Genomic DNA, 18,357 nt, shown 5'->3' with positions numbered 1-18,357 from the left:
TAGTCCCACATTTCTAGTCAACCTAGTTTCCTTCAAGCCTGAATCCATACCTTCCTATAGGCTCACTAAAAGAGTAGGTGTTCAGACACGTTTTCATTTGGTTTACACTTGACTCCTTGGTTACATGTGCCTTGACACGGCCTGGAGCATAGAAAACATAGAGTTCAGGTATACTTTAGATCTATTTCATTGTTTCATCTCCTTTGGGACATTGCCACATGTGATTCTGATTTCTGAGAGCACTGGAAAACGAGAGGAAAGCTGGATGGGTGGTAGTGAAGAGGTCAGAAGGAGGATGCCAGTGTGATGAATTCATGCACGTTTCTCTAGGAATTATCAAAACAAGGATAAAACCTTGCATCTCAGAGTCTAAGTGTTCTGAGAACGGTACTTTTTATAGACATCTCTTAGCCTCTGAGGCTGGCTTGTTTTAAAGTTTTAACTTGATCTGGCAAGAAGCACAAATCCTTCAATGGACTTTGTAACAGCAGATCCTAGGCACCTGCATATATCCACTTGACTGAGGTTCCATGTGGGCCTGGGATTTTTTTACCCATATCTACCTATATGGAGCTCATTGCAAGATAAGGAACTAGATCAGAAAATATTCTGCTTTAACATTTCTGAAGCCCAACAGAATAATTTTCCAGCATCTGTTCTGATTTTATTCTTTGTTATATTGCCTGGATTGCTTTTAAAAGTTTAACTGCAAACAGAAGAGGGAGACACATTATCTTCTAAGTGCAGTTTTTTTATTGCCAATATATGAGGTGGATATGTTGCAACAAATGATCATTAGATGCCCATGGATATCAAGGGCCAGATCCTCAGCTGATGTGAGTCAGCTTTGCTCCGTTAAAGACAAAGGAGTTACACCACGTAAGAGTCAGGCGCCCAAAATTTTGTAGTTAATATAGAGCTGACACCATTGTTTTCCAGACTGGCCTGTGAATTAGTACCCTAAAGGAACCTATAATTTGGGCTAAAGTGAATAACAAAAGAATTAGTACAACAGCCTTTGCAAAAAGTATATTGTGCATTTCTAGTACAGCGACATTTATCTGAGGATCTCCGAGCACTTTACGAACATTAATTAAGCCTCACAACTCTCCTCTTTGTGTAGGAAAATGCTATCCATCTTTATAGATAGGGAAACCATGGCACGGAAAGGTGAAAGGGGGGATTTTTGAAAGCACCTCACTGACTTATGAGCACAAGCCCAACTGTAAGTTACTAAGGTACTTTTGAAAAAATTCCAGTTAAAGTGACTTGCCCAAGGTCATACAGTGAATTAGGAGTCCTAGGTTCTATTCCTGATTTTGCAACTAACACCCAGCCCTCTACTTTAACCACTGGGCCACACTCTGAAATTGTAAGATACAACATAAAATGGAAAGGTGGGTAAACAGACTTTTCCCTGTGTGGGTGTGGAACTCCACCTCCCTCCCCTGTTTTTCCATTACTCAGATTAAATCCTGGTATGTAGGCATTTTTCTAGGAGCCACTATGCACATAACAGTTTCCCTTGCTTGTAAAATGGTAACTGAGTACTCAATCAATTTCCTTTCATCAGGTAACTCCCTGCTTCTGAACTCATCCATGCAGCCTGACTTGACAGTGAGCAGAACGTACAGTGGACCCATCTGCCTGCAGGACCCCATGGATAAGGAGCTCATGACAGAATCTTCACTCTTTAATCCCTTGTCAGACATCAAGGTCAAAGTTCAGAGTTCATTCATGGTTTCCCTGGGGGTGACGGAGCGGGCCGAGTATCACGGAAAGGCACATTCTGGAACGTTTCCCCATGGGAACAACAGAGGCTTCACGACAATACATGCCAGGAACAAAACTACATACATTCAGAATCTGTCATCTCTTTCAACAAGAAGTGAGCTGAGAACGACTGGCATTTTTGGCCACCTGGGTGGCCGTTTAGTGATGCCAAACACAGGTGGGTGAATCATTTTCTTTTGAAAGCATACAAGAAAGATGTGACTTAAACCCTTTTGCTGTATAGCATTTCATTATATAAAGAAGAGAGGAGCTCACTTATTGGGAAATGTGAAAACTACAGGAATCTTTTTCACACAGAAGAGAGTTGTTACTATCAGATCATTTAGTAAGATTACAACCAGGGCCAAATTCAGAGATGAGGGTTTATTACATGTTGATAAATTGGCATTGTGTTTGAGCTGTTATAATCCAACATCTTCTCCTGACTCCTCTTACCGGGTTCTTGATCCCACCATAGAGCTCCTCTCAGGGTCTTACACTCCCCTTTCCAATTTGTCCCTCACAGTCTAATTATATCAATGACTGATCCAATGAACAGACGATGCTACAGAAATATCTGTGGGATATCATAATGATGAGAGAGCATTGAGGAGAGCCACTGTTCTGAATGAAAACTACTGTGTGTGGCTACACCTGTTGGTCTAATTAGTTTGTTGCTTTTGGATTTTCCAGGGTTGTTGTTTTTTCCCTTCTAAGTTAGCTCTGTTCTGAAAGGACATCTCCATAGTGCATCACTTCCGAGTTAACTGCCAGCTCAGTACTGGGTTGAGCATCAGAACTTTGCTTGAAATAGAGGAGCTAAATTTGCATCACTAATAGATGATGTTTGCTTTCTGACTTTTGAGCTTTGTAACTTAGTGTGAGATTCTCATCATAGCTCTGCTTGCTAGTTGCTAAAAGGAAATGGAGTTTTTTAAACTTGCAGCCACTGTGTGAAACCAAATTAGAATCAAATAAAGGATATTAAGATTGCATCACTGCAACATATTACACTGTGCCAGTGCATTTATGTGGTGCTGACTACACCTTTTGGAGTTGTGAAATGGAATGTGTGTCAGAACTGGCCTGATGCCACTATTTCCAGCTAATTGGGCACCTTTTGGATTCTAGTGATCCTAGAGTTGAGATTCACTTTCGACTAGAGTTTGATTTCACTTGACAACTTTTGTTCTGTGCATCCAGGCCTGTCTCTTACTGTTTGTTTGAATGAAATGCCATTTCCAGCCTTCCTCTTCATATTTCATTGCCACATTGTATTCAAGGCAGTTGTTTCTCCCTGGACGATTTGGATGTTCAGGAATGAACATTACAAAGATAGCAAGACAGTGTAGCTATCAAAAGTGATGATGGGCAAAGGAATTCTTATTCTGCATCAAATTACTTTAAATAATGCTCATCCCACAAAGCAAATAAATTCCAGGTGTATTTGGTCCATGTAATTTACTTTTTCCCCCTCTACCACTAGTCTGAAATAAAATCTTGCAGACAATTGCAAATCACAGTAGCATCTCGACGTTTCAGGATTTATCTGAAGGTATGCAAGTGTGACATATTGAAAGAATCTGGAATCTATTATTTCCTCCCTCATTTATGTTGGCTTTACAACAGTGTAACTCCATTATGGCCACAATGGAGTAAGTTCCAATGTACACCATTGTAAGAGGAGCATCAAACCATAAGCTGCAATGGCTGTTGTGCATATGAACTAAAAGAAATGAAAATCTTTATAAATCCAGTTTGTTTTTGTAGGTGATCTCTCCATTATGAGTTTCTCCTGATCAAAAGCACCAGCAGATTCAATTTGGCAAACATTTGTCTTTAATGTAGCATTGACTAAAGGTCCTTAAGGAAACCTTAAACAATAATTGAGCTTTGCAAACTATAAGGAGCTTTACAGATGACAAGATTCATAATATTAATAGATATATAGGTGGATAACGTGGGGGCAAAGAAGAATGCACAGATAATGCCATTTTAAATAATTGGTTTACTCCAACAGCTTTTTGAGATCTAGCAAAGCTCATTTTAAAGGTTAAGAAAGTCGTGCATGCATTTGTTATGCAAAAAAAAAAACTAAATAGAGAACTCAGAACAGGTTGTTCTGTTGTCAGATCAAATAAAAGGCTGTCAGGTAGCAGGTGTTCCCCCTCGCCCCCCCTGCCCAAATCAAAGCTAATTGCTGGAGTGACATGTCAAAAATAGAAACTTTTTCTAGGCCCTAGAGTGTCAAGATATTAGACAGACAATCTATCTTTTTTTACTTCATAACTTGGAGCTCCCTTTTTGATGGCACAGATATTCAGCTGCATTCAATCACTGTGTTCTGATTCCTGTGCTTTTTCTTCTGGGTTGAAAGATGGTAGCGGATCTTTGATTGAGGTGAAGCTGTGATAATTTCAGGCCACCTCTGAGCTCTGTGAGTAAGCTTAGACTCAATTTCCAGCTCTGTCTGAGTGACACTTGACTTCAAGTTTGCGACTGTCAAACTACTGTTGTACACATCCAACAATGCGGTCCTGGCCCTTTCAATTTCTTCCTATCCTGTAGGAAGGGTGTGTGTGTGTGTGTGTGTGTGTGTGTTTCACCAGAACTCACTGTTGTCCAAAGGGGTTCACCCTGCAAAGAGGCAGACATGTTTAAATGCTTCATAACTGGGAAATTTCAAAGCACAGAAGGCACCTAACCACTTTCCACTTTCACTGGGAATTAGCTGTCTTAACTGTACTTTGTGCCTTTGAAAATCCACCCCCTTAAACATTTGTGGATTTTCCCAGCATCACAAAAGAGCTAACTTCTCTCTATCCCATTCTAATGGAGGAAAATGGTTGCCCTGAAGTTAGCCCTAACTATCAAAGTGTGTGCCTATAACAATACAGGGAGAGCAGTACCTAGGGGATTATCATAAATACGGCATCTAACCAATGTAATGATGGCCATGCCTCTCTAGTATTGATATTAAAACCTAGTTAATAATGAATCTCATTGTCAGGAGGCTCCAAGCAGGGTTTTTTAATGTGCCTCATTCTTAGCACAAGTGAAAGAGACTAATGATAACCAGCATGTTACTGAATAATGTTCATAAATTGGAAGCACAAATAACTTATTTTATAATGAGTCTTGGGCTGCATGACTGTACAGCAGCTCTCAGGCTTACAGGAGCGCAGCTCACGCAGCATCGGTAATGTTATTAGAAGGATGCCATCTCTGCATTGAAATTATAATCACCAAGTTGTATGCTTTCCTACTCTTGCATTGGTTCTTCTGATGAAAGAGAGGGTGAGAGGTTCATTATTTGAGGGGGAGGAAGAAACCCTGAGGTTTTATTTTTGCAAAGGATTTTTTTGTCATGCATAACCAGTTCATTTCTTATCATAAACAAGAAGATGCATTAAAGAGAAGAACTGTGCTCTGTGGGCTCTTATCTGTTAGCTGATGTAAAAGATTTACTTCAAAGCAATTGCTACACACAAAAGAAAGCTCAGGAACTCCACATGAACTGTGGGGCTGGGTTGGGCTGAGTGTCCTTGGCTTTGCAGTGGACTGTATACACCTAGGAAAAAGCTACTGAGGATTTTAAATTTGGATTATTTCTTTTTAATCTAAATAGCTATATCATCTGACCATACAGAATAAGAATAAAGTCAGTGCCAGAAGTACATTCCCTAGGGGACTAGATGGCTCTGAGAACTTTTAATGGGATACAGTCATTCACCTTTGTGTGGCTGGAGTTGCATTCAGACCTAGTTCAGAAGTGACTGAAAGTTGTTTGAATCTGATGGCTGCATTAAATAAGTTAGTGGTTTTATTATGTCCCCACTAGGAAATGGGTTTGAGAACACCCTCACAACTGGAACTAAACAGAACCTTTGCTGACAGTCTCAGCAAAGGGGCTAAGGACTGAATGAGCCCATGAGACTGAAGTCCTCTCATTTCCATAAAGGAGTCCCTTCTGTGCAGGTGGCATTGATGGCAGAGTGGGCGAAAAGTCTTTCTATACCTAGGGATGAAGAGAAGAGTTCAGTCATCAAGGTTATGCATCCTACATCAGTGGTTCTCAAACGTTTTTTTTCATGGACCACTTGAAAATTGCTGAGGGTCTCAGCGGACCACTTAATGATCTATCCAAATGTTGTTTGTACCATTAGCAAACTATTGTAAAGCGCTATATTAAATAAAATCGGATAAAAGCACTATATTAATAAAAAACCTTAATAATAAACAACATTTTTTGTTCTACAAATAAAAACACACAACTCATATTTTAATATCTGTAGTCTTACCTTTCTAATGCGAGGGATGTGCCCTCTCTCCCCCGCCGCAGAAGCCCCTGAGCCTCTTTCTCTGGCCGCCGCAGCCCTGCATGTCCCAAATTCCCCCCCCACTTCTTACCCCACTGCCCTCTCCCACCTATCCCTATTCCCCCCAAGGCCACCACCTCACCTTACATGTGCATCTTCTCCAGGGTCCAGGCACCTAATTAATGGAGCCACGCCTGCACGGCTCCACTAATTAGGTAGGTGGCCCTTCATTTTCTCGTGTGCTGCCACTCAGGCACGCACTTTAGAGGGAACAACCCCTGGACCACCTGAATGGAGCTCGCGGACCACTGGTGGTCCATGGACCACAGTTTGAGAACCTCTGTCCTACATAATTCACTGGTGCAAAAATACCTCAAAGTCTGCTCTTTCAAAAACTCACATAATGGCAGGATGCCTGCCCCACTGTTTGTATAAAGCCTAGCCCAGTGAGGACCTGATCCTGATAGGGGCCTTTGGGAAATACTGTAGTACAGACAAATAAACAAACCAGTTTAATAAGATGTATTTCCTTAATTTGTTAATGGCCCACCCTGTACTACCATTTTCAAAAAGGCTTTTTGCTAGGGTAGTATACATTTCAAGGGGTTATAGTTCAGAAGCAATTTGTGAGGTTTTCCTTTATGTCCAAAGTATTTCCAGAAGCTTTGGATTTGGGAAGTCCAACAATAACCTCTAAACTTGTTCTGTTGTAGGAGTCAGTTTGCTGATACCACATGGAGCTATCCCTGAAGAGAGCTCATGGGAAATCTATCTTACCATCAGTCAAGGGGAGTCCAGGTGAGAAACCAATTAAAAATCACATGGCAATACTGTCCCCCCAAAAAAGCATAATCCCAGCAAATACTTTTCTGATAGCCATCATACCAATTATTGGATTATGTGGGCCTCATTCCACCCTCTTTTACCCTGGTATAATTATTGACTTCATAGGAATTACTGGGGTAAGCAATAGCACGATCAGGCACTTTGTATGCTACCACTCTGAAAACACATTCAGATATGAGAACTCTGTTGAAGGACTGGATAACTCGGGGGAACTGGGTTTTTTAGTAAGGAATCTTGCACTTCTAGGTTAGCAGTCTGACTCTTCCCATTCCTGATGAATAGTTATCACCATCCTATGGACATTCAGTGACCTATGTGAAATGAATGAATGGGTTCTCAGTCAAGTTCTTAGTGCATAGATAGTCCAGTTCCTAACTTATAGATAACTCTGTTCTGAAGTCACTATCAGAGACTGTAGTCACAGACAGCCAACAAGAGAGCAGACTGTCACATTGCCCCAGCAAGAATTGAGTGGACCATGGAAACTGAACTGCCCTTTGACCATTAGAAGTGTGATCCTTGTGCGTTGCATTTGGCAAGGTGGTGAAGAGGGTGTTTGAAGTGCCTTTGCCCTGCATTATTTCTCTTTTGTGGATAAATAAAGGAGTTCATTCTCCCAGGCTTTCAATCCAGCACCATTGCAATCACTTTAAATAATTAGAAACAGAAGGAAAAGGAAAGTTGTTACTAAGCTTTTGATAAGTTCAGGCAGCTGATTTTTGTGCAGCTGTATCATATGTGCTGCCATTATCTCTGCCACATAAAATATACCTAGCTACTCTTTTGGACCTTTTCATAAACGAGATGGCCATTAGACATGGGGGGGAGGTCTGAATTCTGCTATCATTTATGCCAGGAGTAACTATATTGTAATCAGTGGAGTTTCTCCAGATCTACATCAGTGTGAAAGTAGAATTTGACCAAGGGTCTCTTACCTCAGATTAGTTTTTTTCCCCTTTTTGTTACGAAGGAAAACAGCCAGAGAAACAGATGGTTTTAACAGATTTTGATAGCTGTTCCCATAAAAGGATTTTCTGTTTCCCAGTGGCTTTAACTTTTCACACAACATAGGTTATAAAGAATCAAAGTGCTCTATCAGTCAGTTGTTTTTCAGAGCCCAATGGATTTTGCTGATGTGCAGTGCTAAGTTTGGCACAAGTTATTTTCTAGGTTCTGCTAAGTTCTGTCTGGAAACTGTTCTCAAATACCAGGAGACTCAGTAGAATTACAAAGTGAAATTTTACTTAATAGAATCTAGTAACTGAAGTGAGCACACTTAGGTCACAAATGTAGCATATTGTCACAATGCTAGTACAAGGATTTGAGGGGAGGCAGGTGTGAAGCGGGTAGGGTGCTAGCCCTACTTCTCAATTGTCACTAATTACAGGACAATCCTTAATTTTTAGAGCCCAAATTCCTTTTATCTCAAATGCAAAATTGTGAAACAGAATAAATCAGGTCCGTGTCAGGAACCCAGTTTACAGTATTGAGTTTCTAGGTGATGTTTATTCCAAGTCAAATAATCCTACTACTGCATTATTTTTCTTGTTCCTTTTGGGTCCTTGTCCCTCAGCTGAGTCTCAGCAGGGTAGTCCTTGTGGGGATATCTGTGACTTGAAGGGGCTTGGCAGACCTTAGGAACTGCATTAGTCTTAGGTTGCTTTGAGAACCTGGGATGAACCATACTAACGTTCATTAGTTAAAGCTTCTTAGTAAGGCAGATGAGTTTACACGCATTCAGCAGATGGGCAAATTGTGATGGAAAGATAAAACCAAAAATTTCCAAGTGTGTCTACTAATTTGAGGTGCCCAACTTGAGAAATGTAGGATATGTGGGTGCTCAGCACCTCTAAATATCAGGCTGGAGGTGTTTTAGATCGGATACCCAGAATTAAAGTACCTTTGAAAACTTGTTCCTAAATATCTTGCCTGAAATCATAATGGTGGAAGAGAGACAGAGGGAAAACACCCACACCCATCTCTGACTCTAAATTATTCTCCAATCATTAGACAATACTCAGGGCCTTCTGGACTTTTAACAGTGCTAAGTGTTATCTGACTGCTAGCCACTTCCTCCCTTTAGTGCCCCCACTGTTGCACATGAGAGTTATTTTCCTTTCCACATATTCCCATTTGAGTGTATTTGATATGCACATGAGAAACTGGCATGTTAGTGGGTTGTTTTCTTCCCCTTTTACTGTACATATTGACTTAGAGTTGCTCTAGCTTCTTGGGTAAATATAACTTGTCACTTAGTTTCCTCGGTGATGTATTTACTCAAGAGAGTTTGTCACAAGAATTCTGGTTAATATATACTACTGAGGTGTATTTTTCTAAATTAAGCAAACTTGATTTTATCATTAAATAATGTTAAGATTAAAGATAAAAATCAGTAAGCCCAGGACACTTAGAATCTTAAATTTGCCTTTTGCTCCTACTACTAAGCCACAGTCTGTATCATTTAAAGGCTTGTTTGCACTTCTGCTGAGTATAACTTTCCTTTTTCTCTTACTGTTTACACTGAGATTCTTTATTTTGTGATCCTGACAAATCTCTGGCTAAGCAGTGTCAGCCTTGTACTCGGATGCGAGATCTCTAAGGTACTGTAGGAAACAGTGTTGGCAGTTTAGGTTTTTATATCCGTTCAAGTCACCTAGACATCACTTTGCTCTCTGAATTAGGCCTGGTCTACACTAGGAGGTTATGTCGAATTTAGCAGCGTTAAATCGAATTAACCCTGCACCCGTCCACACAACGAAGCTATTTAGTTCGACATAGAGGTCTCTTAAATTCGATTTCTGTACCCCTCCCCGACGAGGGGAATAGCACTAAATTCGACATGGCCATGTCGGATTAGGGTAGGTGTGGATGGAATTCAACGCTAATAGCTCCGGGAGCTATCCCACAGTGCACCACTCTGTTGACGCTCTGGACAGCAGTCCGAGCTCGGATGTTGTGACCAGCCACACAGGAAATGCCCCGGGAAAATTTGAATTCCTTTTCCTGTCTGGGCAGTTTGAATCTCATTTCCTGTTTGGACATCGTGGCGAGCTCAGCAGCACTGGCAACGATGCAGAGCTCTCCAGCAGAGGTGACCATGCAATCTCAGAATAGAAAGAGGGCCCCAGCATGGACTGATCGGGAAGTCTTGGATCTGATCGCTGTGTGGGGCGATGAGTCCGTGCTTTCGGAGCTGCGATCGAAAAGACGGAATGCGAAGATCTACGAGAAGATCTCAAAAGCCATGACAGAGAGAGGATACAGCCGGGATGCAACGCAGTGCCGCGTGAAAATCAAGGAGCTGAGACAAGGGTACCAGAAGACCAAAGAGGCAAACGGACGCTCCGGATCCCAGCCCCAGACATGCCGTTTCTACGAGGCACTGCATTCCATTCTAGGTGCGGCCGCCACCACTACCCCACCACTGACCGTGGACTCTGAGGATGGGATATTGTCAACGGCCGCTTCCTCGGAGATGTTAGCGGACGGGGAAGATGAGGAAGGAGATGAGGAGGACGAGGCAGTCGACAGCGCTTACAACGCTGATTTCCCCGACAGCCAGGATCTCTTCATCACCCTCACAGAGATCCCCTACCAACCATCCCCAGGCGTTAACCCGGACCCTGAATGAGGGGAAGGATCAGTCGGTAAGTGTATTAAACATGTAAACATTTATTTTGAACAGAACAGGAATATTAACAATGGGTTTTTCATGATTAGTTTGCCCTAGGCGCTCTACTTTTTAGTCCTTGCCAGTGCAGCTACTGGAAAATAAGGTCTATATGTCCGGGGATAGAGCTGAAATCCTCATGGGACATCTCCACGAAGCTCTCCTGGAGGTAATTGGAAAGCCTTTGCATGAGGTTCCTGGGAAGAGCGGCCTTATTGTGTCCTCCGTGGTAGGAAACTTTTCTGCGCCAGGCTATCATCAAGTACTCTGGGATCATTGCCTTGCAGAGCATGGCGGCATATGGCCCTGTTTTTTGCTGGCTTTCACGCAGCATGCGTTCTTTCTCTGTCTCAGAAATCCTCAGCAGAGTGATGTCACTCATGGTGACCTGCTTAGAATTAGGGGAATGTTACTATTGGGACTGCTTGCCTGTTCCTTTACAGAACTGTAACTGGCGGTTTACAGCCACGCGGTGGAGGCGGGAGAGGGGCAGCAAACAGGGATCTTTCCCGGGGACAGCCGCGAGGGGGTGGGACAGGGGCAGAGTTCATGCTTGCCGGATTGCCGGCAGCAGGAACTGGCCAACGCTAGGAGCATTGCTTTGACCGTGAAAGGAGGGCACTGCTATAATTTAAGTTTTAAGCAGCCAAAAGTCTACGGCTTACCATGTCAGCCTGCTACCCGAATTCCGCTGTCCTGCCCCGCTTCTCTGATCTCCACTGCAAGACCCCAGGCACTGAATGCGAAGGCCGAAAATTCGACCTTGTCCTGAGTGCGCATGTGATAGGTGCTGTGCATGGTCTTGTTCACAGAGAAAGACTATGTTCATTGTTCACAAAAAATTATCTTTTTGAGGAATTCACTTCACGGGGGGGACGGAGTATGTAGCTGGAGAGTATAGTCAACATTAACCGGGTAAAGAAACGGGGGCAGGTTCAGCTTCTCTTTAAACAAACGTAATAGTCACAGGTTACCCTGCTCACTGAGGAACCTAGCTTTCAAAGCCTCCCGGATGCACAGCGCGTCCCGCTGGGCTCTTCTAATCGCATGGCTGTCTGGCTGGGCGTAATCAGCAGCCAGGCTATTTGCCTCAACCTCCCACCCCGCCATAAAGGTCTCCCCCTTGCTCTCACAGAGATTGTGGAGCACACAGCAAGCTGCAATAACAATGGGGATATTGGTTTCGCTCAGATCAGAGCGAGTCAATAAGCTTCTCCATTTCCCCTTGAGACGTCCAAAAGCACACTCCACCACCATTCTGCACTTGCTCAGACGGTAGTTGAAGAGTTCTTTTTCAGTGTCCAGGGCGCCTGTATAGGGCTTCATGAGCAAGGGCATTAGTGGGTAGGCTGGGTCCCCGAGGATCACTATAGGCATCTCCACATCCCCAACAGTTATTTTGTGGTCCGCAAAGTAAATACCTTCCTGCAGCCATCTAAACAGACCAGAGTTCCTGAAAACACGAGCGTCATGAACCTTGCCCGGCCATCCGACGTTGATGTTTGTAAAACGTCCCCTATGGTCCACCAGTGCTTGCAGCACCATTGAAAAGTAGCCCTTTCGGTTAATGTACTGGCTGGCCTGGTGGTCCGGTCCCAGGATAGGGATGTGAGTTCCATCTATAGCCCCACCACAGTTTGGGAATCCCATCGCGGCGAAGCCATCTATGATCACCTGCACGTTTCCCAGGGTCACTACCTTTGACAGCAGTAGCTCAACGATTGCGTTGGCTACTTGCATCACAGCAACCCCCTTGGTAGATTTGCCCACGCCAAAGTGGTTCGCGACTGACCGGTAGCTGTCTGGCTTGCAAGCTTCCAGAGGGCTATGGCCACTCACTTCTGGACAGTCAGGGCTGCTCGCATCCGGGTGTCCTTGCGCTTCAGGGCAGGGGACAGCAACTCACAAAGTTCCAGGAAAGTTCCCTTCCGCATCCGAAAGTTTCGCAGCCACTGTGATTCATCCCAGACCTGCAGCACTATGCGGTCCCACCAGTCCGTGCTTGTTTCCCGTGCCCAGAATCGCCGTTCCACAGCATCAACATGACCCATTGCCACCATGATGTTCACGGCGCGGGGTCCCGTGCTTTGTGAGAGGTCTGTGCCCCTCTCAGACTTAATGTCCTCACCGCGCTGCCGTAGCCTCCTCGCCCGATTTCTCAGCATCTGCCTCTGGAAAAGCTGGATGATAAGGTGCGAGGTGTTGACAATGGCCATAACTGCAGCGATGGTCGCAGCGGGCTCCATGCTCGCAGTGCTGTGGCGTCCGCGCTGTCACTCACCAGAAAAGTGCGCAAACTGATTTCCCGCCGGCGCTTTCAGGGAGGGAGGGCGGGAGTGACGGTTGGATGACGACAGTTACCCAAAACCACCCACGACACATTTTTTGCCCCAGCAGGCATTGGGGGCTCGACCCAGAATTCCAATGGGCAGCGGGGACTGCGGGAACTGTGGGATAGCTGCCCACAGTGCACCGCTTCCAATGTCGACGCTTGCCCCATTAGTGTGGACTCACAAAGTCGAATTACTGTCCTTAGTGTGGATACACACATTCGACTTTGTAATATCGGTTCCACAAATTCGATTTAAGTAAAATCGAACTACTCTCGTAGTGTAGACATACCCTAAGTGTTGAAACAATGCCCTGATGTGTTGCTAGAGCACAACTGGTTAATTCCATATAGTTAATTCCATATAGTAGCTTGATGCTGTTTATACTTCATCATGTAATTTTCTGACTTGTTTTCATATTTTATCATCTGTTCCATTACCATTAAGCACAAATTCTGTTTTCTCAGTCTGTGTTACCAAGAACTGTTCTGAAACCCAACTTCCCTTCAATCTTTGCCTGAGGCCTCCAACAAATTTCCCTGCTTTAGCTCAGTAGGTGCGAGGATTAGATTTATTAGTTTTTCCATCACTACCACTGGTACAAGATGCAGTGGGACATTCCAAACAACATTCTTACAGTGTAATTAAATAAGCTCCCACTTTTTGCATGTTTCTTTAGCTTCCTTCAACTGCGCTTTCATAATTTACATTCCAAACTGAGTTGAACAGACAAGTTGCAATAATAATTTCAGTGGTGAATTTCAAGCTTGCTCTTTTTTTTTTTTTTTTTTTTTGGAGGGGAGGGGATGCACCCTCTGTATAGAGGGGCCAGAAGCAGGCTTATGTACCTCTCAAGCCCTATTTTTAACACTTGAATAGTGGTCCAAGACTGGCCAATTCCTAGAGGTTTGTCTCCATGAAGCATTATGGGGATGGAGATGCCTCTTGTGTCCAAGGAAAGGAGCACTTTGACTTTGTTTAGGAATCTGGGACTTTCTTCTCTTTGCGTGGGGCGATAGACTCTTTATATGCAATTGTTTTCTTTTTTTACATCACTTCTTTTTTGAAATATTGTCCACTTTTCCTGTACCTATATTTAATATAGAGTAAATATTTGGTTACAGTAGCTTAGATAACTAAATAATTGCAGGTGTTTTTCTTTAAAAACCAAGAGGAAGCGCTGTCTGAGGATTTTAAAGTCCAGGGATATTTTCCAAAACTTATTGTGAAACCCTTTTCTGCTTTTCTCTGATATCTGAACTCCTTTGTGAGAACTTTTATATTCCATCCCCATCTGCTACCATAGTATTTTGATCATTTTCAATGAAATATTAAGATATGTGAAGGAAAGGAGGGGAAAAGCAGCTGTTTCAGCTGCAAGGATTATACAGAAGTGAATTAAAATGGGTTAATTAAATACAAGTAGCAAATTTTGCCTGCTGTTTTATTTTTGTGGGCAGAAGCAGGGGTGGTGAGAACCAGACCAGAAAATTACCATAGGGAGATTTTTTTTTTTATGCAATCCTATAAAATGAAACAAATGCAAACATTGATTTATTTTTCCATTATAATACAGGCAATGTTTCCTTTTCAAATAACTGAGACAGCATTGTTTCAGCCATCTTAGCTTTGCTGGAATAAAACAGACTTGTTTAGCAGCAGCAGCATCCTGTACTGATATGCAGGGAACCTGGTTGCCTTTTGTTGCTCCTGGGTTTCTTGTTTCCCATGGCAGAAGAAGCTGCAATCTCTGCAGAGTTGATACTGAGTTACAGTTCTGTATCACTTTACTGACCATATGCATTAAGCAGCCACCTCTTGAGTGAAGGACATCAGCCATGTGGACAGCTCACTGTACAGCAGTGGATGAAAGGTTAAATTATGGGTTCAGGAAAAGGATGTTTGTTCCCTTTTCCTTACAAAAGTTCTGCTCTGTGTAGTCATTTATGATTCAATAGCAGTTCTAGTAAAGTTTCATCCAAAAGACTGTCCACCCTCCCTGGTTTTCAGATATCACAGTCTAATTTGTTGTCTACGTTAGGTGGATGAACAGATGTATCTACTTCTTAAGAATGAAGGGCTGTGTTGACCCTTGAATGTGTGGTTCCAGGAAGCCATCGGGGGCAGGGATCATGTCATCTTGTGCATTGGTTAAGGCGGAGATCGTTCAGTATATTAGACTAGTCATCATTACTATCACCTCCTTCTTTCAGCCCCTGTGGGGAGAAGGTAGACATTAAAAGACATTCTGAATTAAGCCCAGATCTTTCCCCCTGCTCTGTTTCCATTGCTATCATTTCAAAAACCAAACCATAATTTTTGTCCCATCATCTGTGCAATATACCAATTCTTACCACAAATCATCTGTGTCGGCTGTGAATTGGTGTCATACAATCCTCTGGAATGTGGGTCTTGTGCTAAATCTAGAAGAAGAAGAAATCCATGTCTTAAAATGTTCCAGAGTCTTGAAGCACAGTGCTCCTGGCCAAATCAGCCATGGAACCGGTGATCTCTCTAAAAGGAGTCCAAGCCAAAGGTCTGATGATCATAAATATGTTGTCTGTCACGTAGAGCCTCAAGGATGGGGCTGGCTGCTGGGGCTTTATAACGGATGCATTGAAGGGCTCCCTGAGAGTAAAGAAATAGGCAAGCTTGCTCTCAAAATACCATACTTCCTTTGATGCTGGCAAAATACATTGGATATTGATTTCTCAGAAAGTAACAAAAACCCTGTTGATTCAGGCCCTAGCAAGAATTAGAGTGAAACATCTCTTGCCCCCTTGCTTAATTCTCTCTCTTTAAACCTCCTTAAGCCGCTAACACTGAGCAAGAGCCATACTGTAAAAAAAAGCCAGCAATCTGGTGGCTTGCTCCCTGAACCAAAAAGTCACATCACTGGAGTTACCCACACATAGCTGGGAACTGTGGCTGGTTGGAGTTAGTGCAGCTAGGAATATGTTATTTGCCTGACAGTGCTGGGGATTCTTCCCACTACTGATGTCTCTTAGTGAAATAAATTAATAGGCACATAGAGACGGGGATGACACAGAAAATCTGGATTCAATTCCAGCTCTGTCACCAATTATTTTTATGGTCTTGGACAAGTCATTTAGTTGTCCCTTTCCTCAGTTTCTCATTTGTAATATAGGCTAGATCTACAGTTACACCTAGGTGACTGGCATGCAGGTGTGAGCATCCTCATTGCAAAGCCATATCTGCAAAAGTATGTCCTCACTGCTTCTCGCCTGAGTATGGCTGGGACACAGCCAATGGTTCTTTGTGCTGAGATGCTTTAGGATTCTTTCCCAGTCAATTGTGTCAATACCTGGGGGAATTGTGGGAAGGGCACTGGAGGACTATCAGCACCTGGGTGATTTTTCCCTGCATCTTCACTACATTGCAGGGGGGTTCCAGCCTAAGTTACAGTGGAGCCTGGGCTTTAAAAAAACCCTCCCCCTGGGCTTAAGGGACCTCCAAACCTGGCTCAGAGGTTTTGCTGTGTAGATGGCAGGGAGGAGGGGGAGTTCTGATTAAAACCTAGGTAAGAGCCCAGTTTCACTGTGCCGTGTAGTAGACATACCCTTGGAAATAATGAATCCTTTCTCCTATTCTTTGTCTGTCTTGTCCATTTACACTTTAAGCTCTTTGGGGGCAGGGACTGCCTCCTACTGGGATCCTAACAGAATAGGGGTCCAGTTAGGGTTGCCAACTGTGACTGAAGCTATTCTGGGAGATTTCCCCCCCCCCCCAACATGACATAATATTTTCTTAAAATATCCTATTAAAATCTCCTGGATTGCTTTCAGTATTCACCAGGAGATCGATGCCGATTCTGGGAGACTCCAGGCCAACCCTGGAGGGTTAGGTCCAGTCTCGGGTGGCACCTCTTGGTACTACTGCAATACAAATAATAAATTAACTGCATTCAGAAGCGAAAGACTGATCGATATAGGCTACTTGTTCTTCCATACAAAGAGTTTGCACTCACTTAAAGGAAAAATAATAGATCTATTAGGAGCAGCATACATTTCCTTTACCCTTACTTTTGGGAATAACCAGTGATGTGCCAGAGTGATGTGCCATCATCAGTAATGTTGAAGTATTGGAAGTGAATCTGTAGGACTGGAAAGCCAGATGTCGTGGGATTGTCTGCATCATAAGGAATAACAGGATTTCTTAGCAGACAATGAAATTTGGCAGTGCTGTGAGTATTTTGGCAAGAGACTGATTGAAATCCTATTCCCTATTGAAATCCCCCCTTAAAAAAACCTGGGTCCTGGATTTCCAAGTGGTTTTTGACCACTTTATGTGATAGGTTCACTCTTACGGAAGGGTTTACATAACAACTTCTAGGCCGCTCTCAAAAAAAAAAAGCAAGATGAGCATGTTAGGTCACAAAATGCTAAACAGTACTTCATTAGTAGTGACAGCAGCTCCACACATCAGAGCACAGAAATGATTTAAGAACCCCTAATCAGCTGTAAGATTTTAACTAGAAATTGTGCTTGCATTCACAGCAGCTGATTCCTGAACCCCACACAATCTTCACAGCTGTTCATGCAGAGGTGCTGGAGGGAAAGGAGACTTTGTGTGGTCCTCTTGTCTCTCACATACTAATGCTCCAAAACAACCTGCTGCCAACAGCAAGCCCGGAGAGATTTAAAAGAAAAATAAATAAAAATTACATGCTGGAATTCAATTAGTTTGTTGGGGAGGGGAGGAGAGAGAAGTTTGCCAGCTGTGTCTCCTCCAGCACTTCACATTCAATAGTCAATACCATGTCTTATTGGGGTTCAGAAAGAATAGGACAACTGCTGTAATAAAAACACTCAAAGCGCTAATGGTTTTTGCATAGCCTTGACAATTTGGCATTCAAGCTTTTGTTTCTTGTGGAAGAACCACAATGCTGTGAGTAAAAACAATTAAAAGGGAGTGGGGAGAAAGAATAAAAACTGAAACTAATGAATACAGCTATTCAGCTCTGTTGAGGGACTGAGTGTGACGTGCCATGCCAAATCAATCCACTCATTCACCAACACAAACAGCACCTCCAGAAGTGGCCAATACCTGACATGCATGGGGGGGGGGGGGGGAATTGCTATACCTCCCCATTTCTATGACTTAATTAATGTGTGTAAAGTAGTATGAGATGCTCAGAGCGAAGGTTCTATTCAAGTGCAAAATATTGTTAGCTTACAATTACCCAGATTAGAGTAATAGAAAGTTATTCAACACAGAATATAGACCAAATACAAACAATAGGGATAGCCCAATTATTACTGGGGCAGATTCTGCCCCCAAGTGTTCAAATCTTGTCTGGTCACAATTTTCTTAGGTCTCTTTTTTTTGTCCCTTTGACACTCCATAGTACAAATTGCTATAATTTTAACAGTGTATTTTAATACCACACTGATTGTAA

At 43.0% G+C, this 18,357-nt stretch overlaps 1 protein-coding gene across 1 annotated transcript in view; it reads left to right on the top strand.

The window, feature by feature from the left end:
* UNC5D (unc-5 netrin receptor D) overlaps window positions 1–18,357 on the top strand; it is a 159,709-nt gene that overhangs the window by 105,532 nt on the left and 35,820 nt on the right. The window contains exons 9-10 of the mRNA XM_065398784.1: window positions 1,574–1,951; window positions 6,806–6,890. Coding sequence (XP_065254856.1) covers window positions 1,574–1,951; window positions 6,806–6,890 — 463 coding nt within the window. The remainder of the gene's footprint in view (window positions 1–1,573; window positions 1,952–6,805; window positions 6,891–18,357) is intronic.

This window comes from Emys orbicularis, chromosome 2 (assembly GCF_028017835.1).
Source record: "Emys orbicularis isolate rEmyOrb1 chromosome 2, rEmyOrb1.hap1, whole genome shotgun sequence".
In the NCBI taxonomy this organism is placed as follows: domain Eukaryota; kingdom Metazoa; phylum Chordata; order Testudines; family Emydidae; genus Emys; species Emys orbicularis.
Note: the sequence above shows the minus strand (reverse complement) of the source record. Positions and strands in the feature narration are given on the sequence as shown.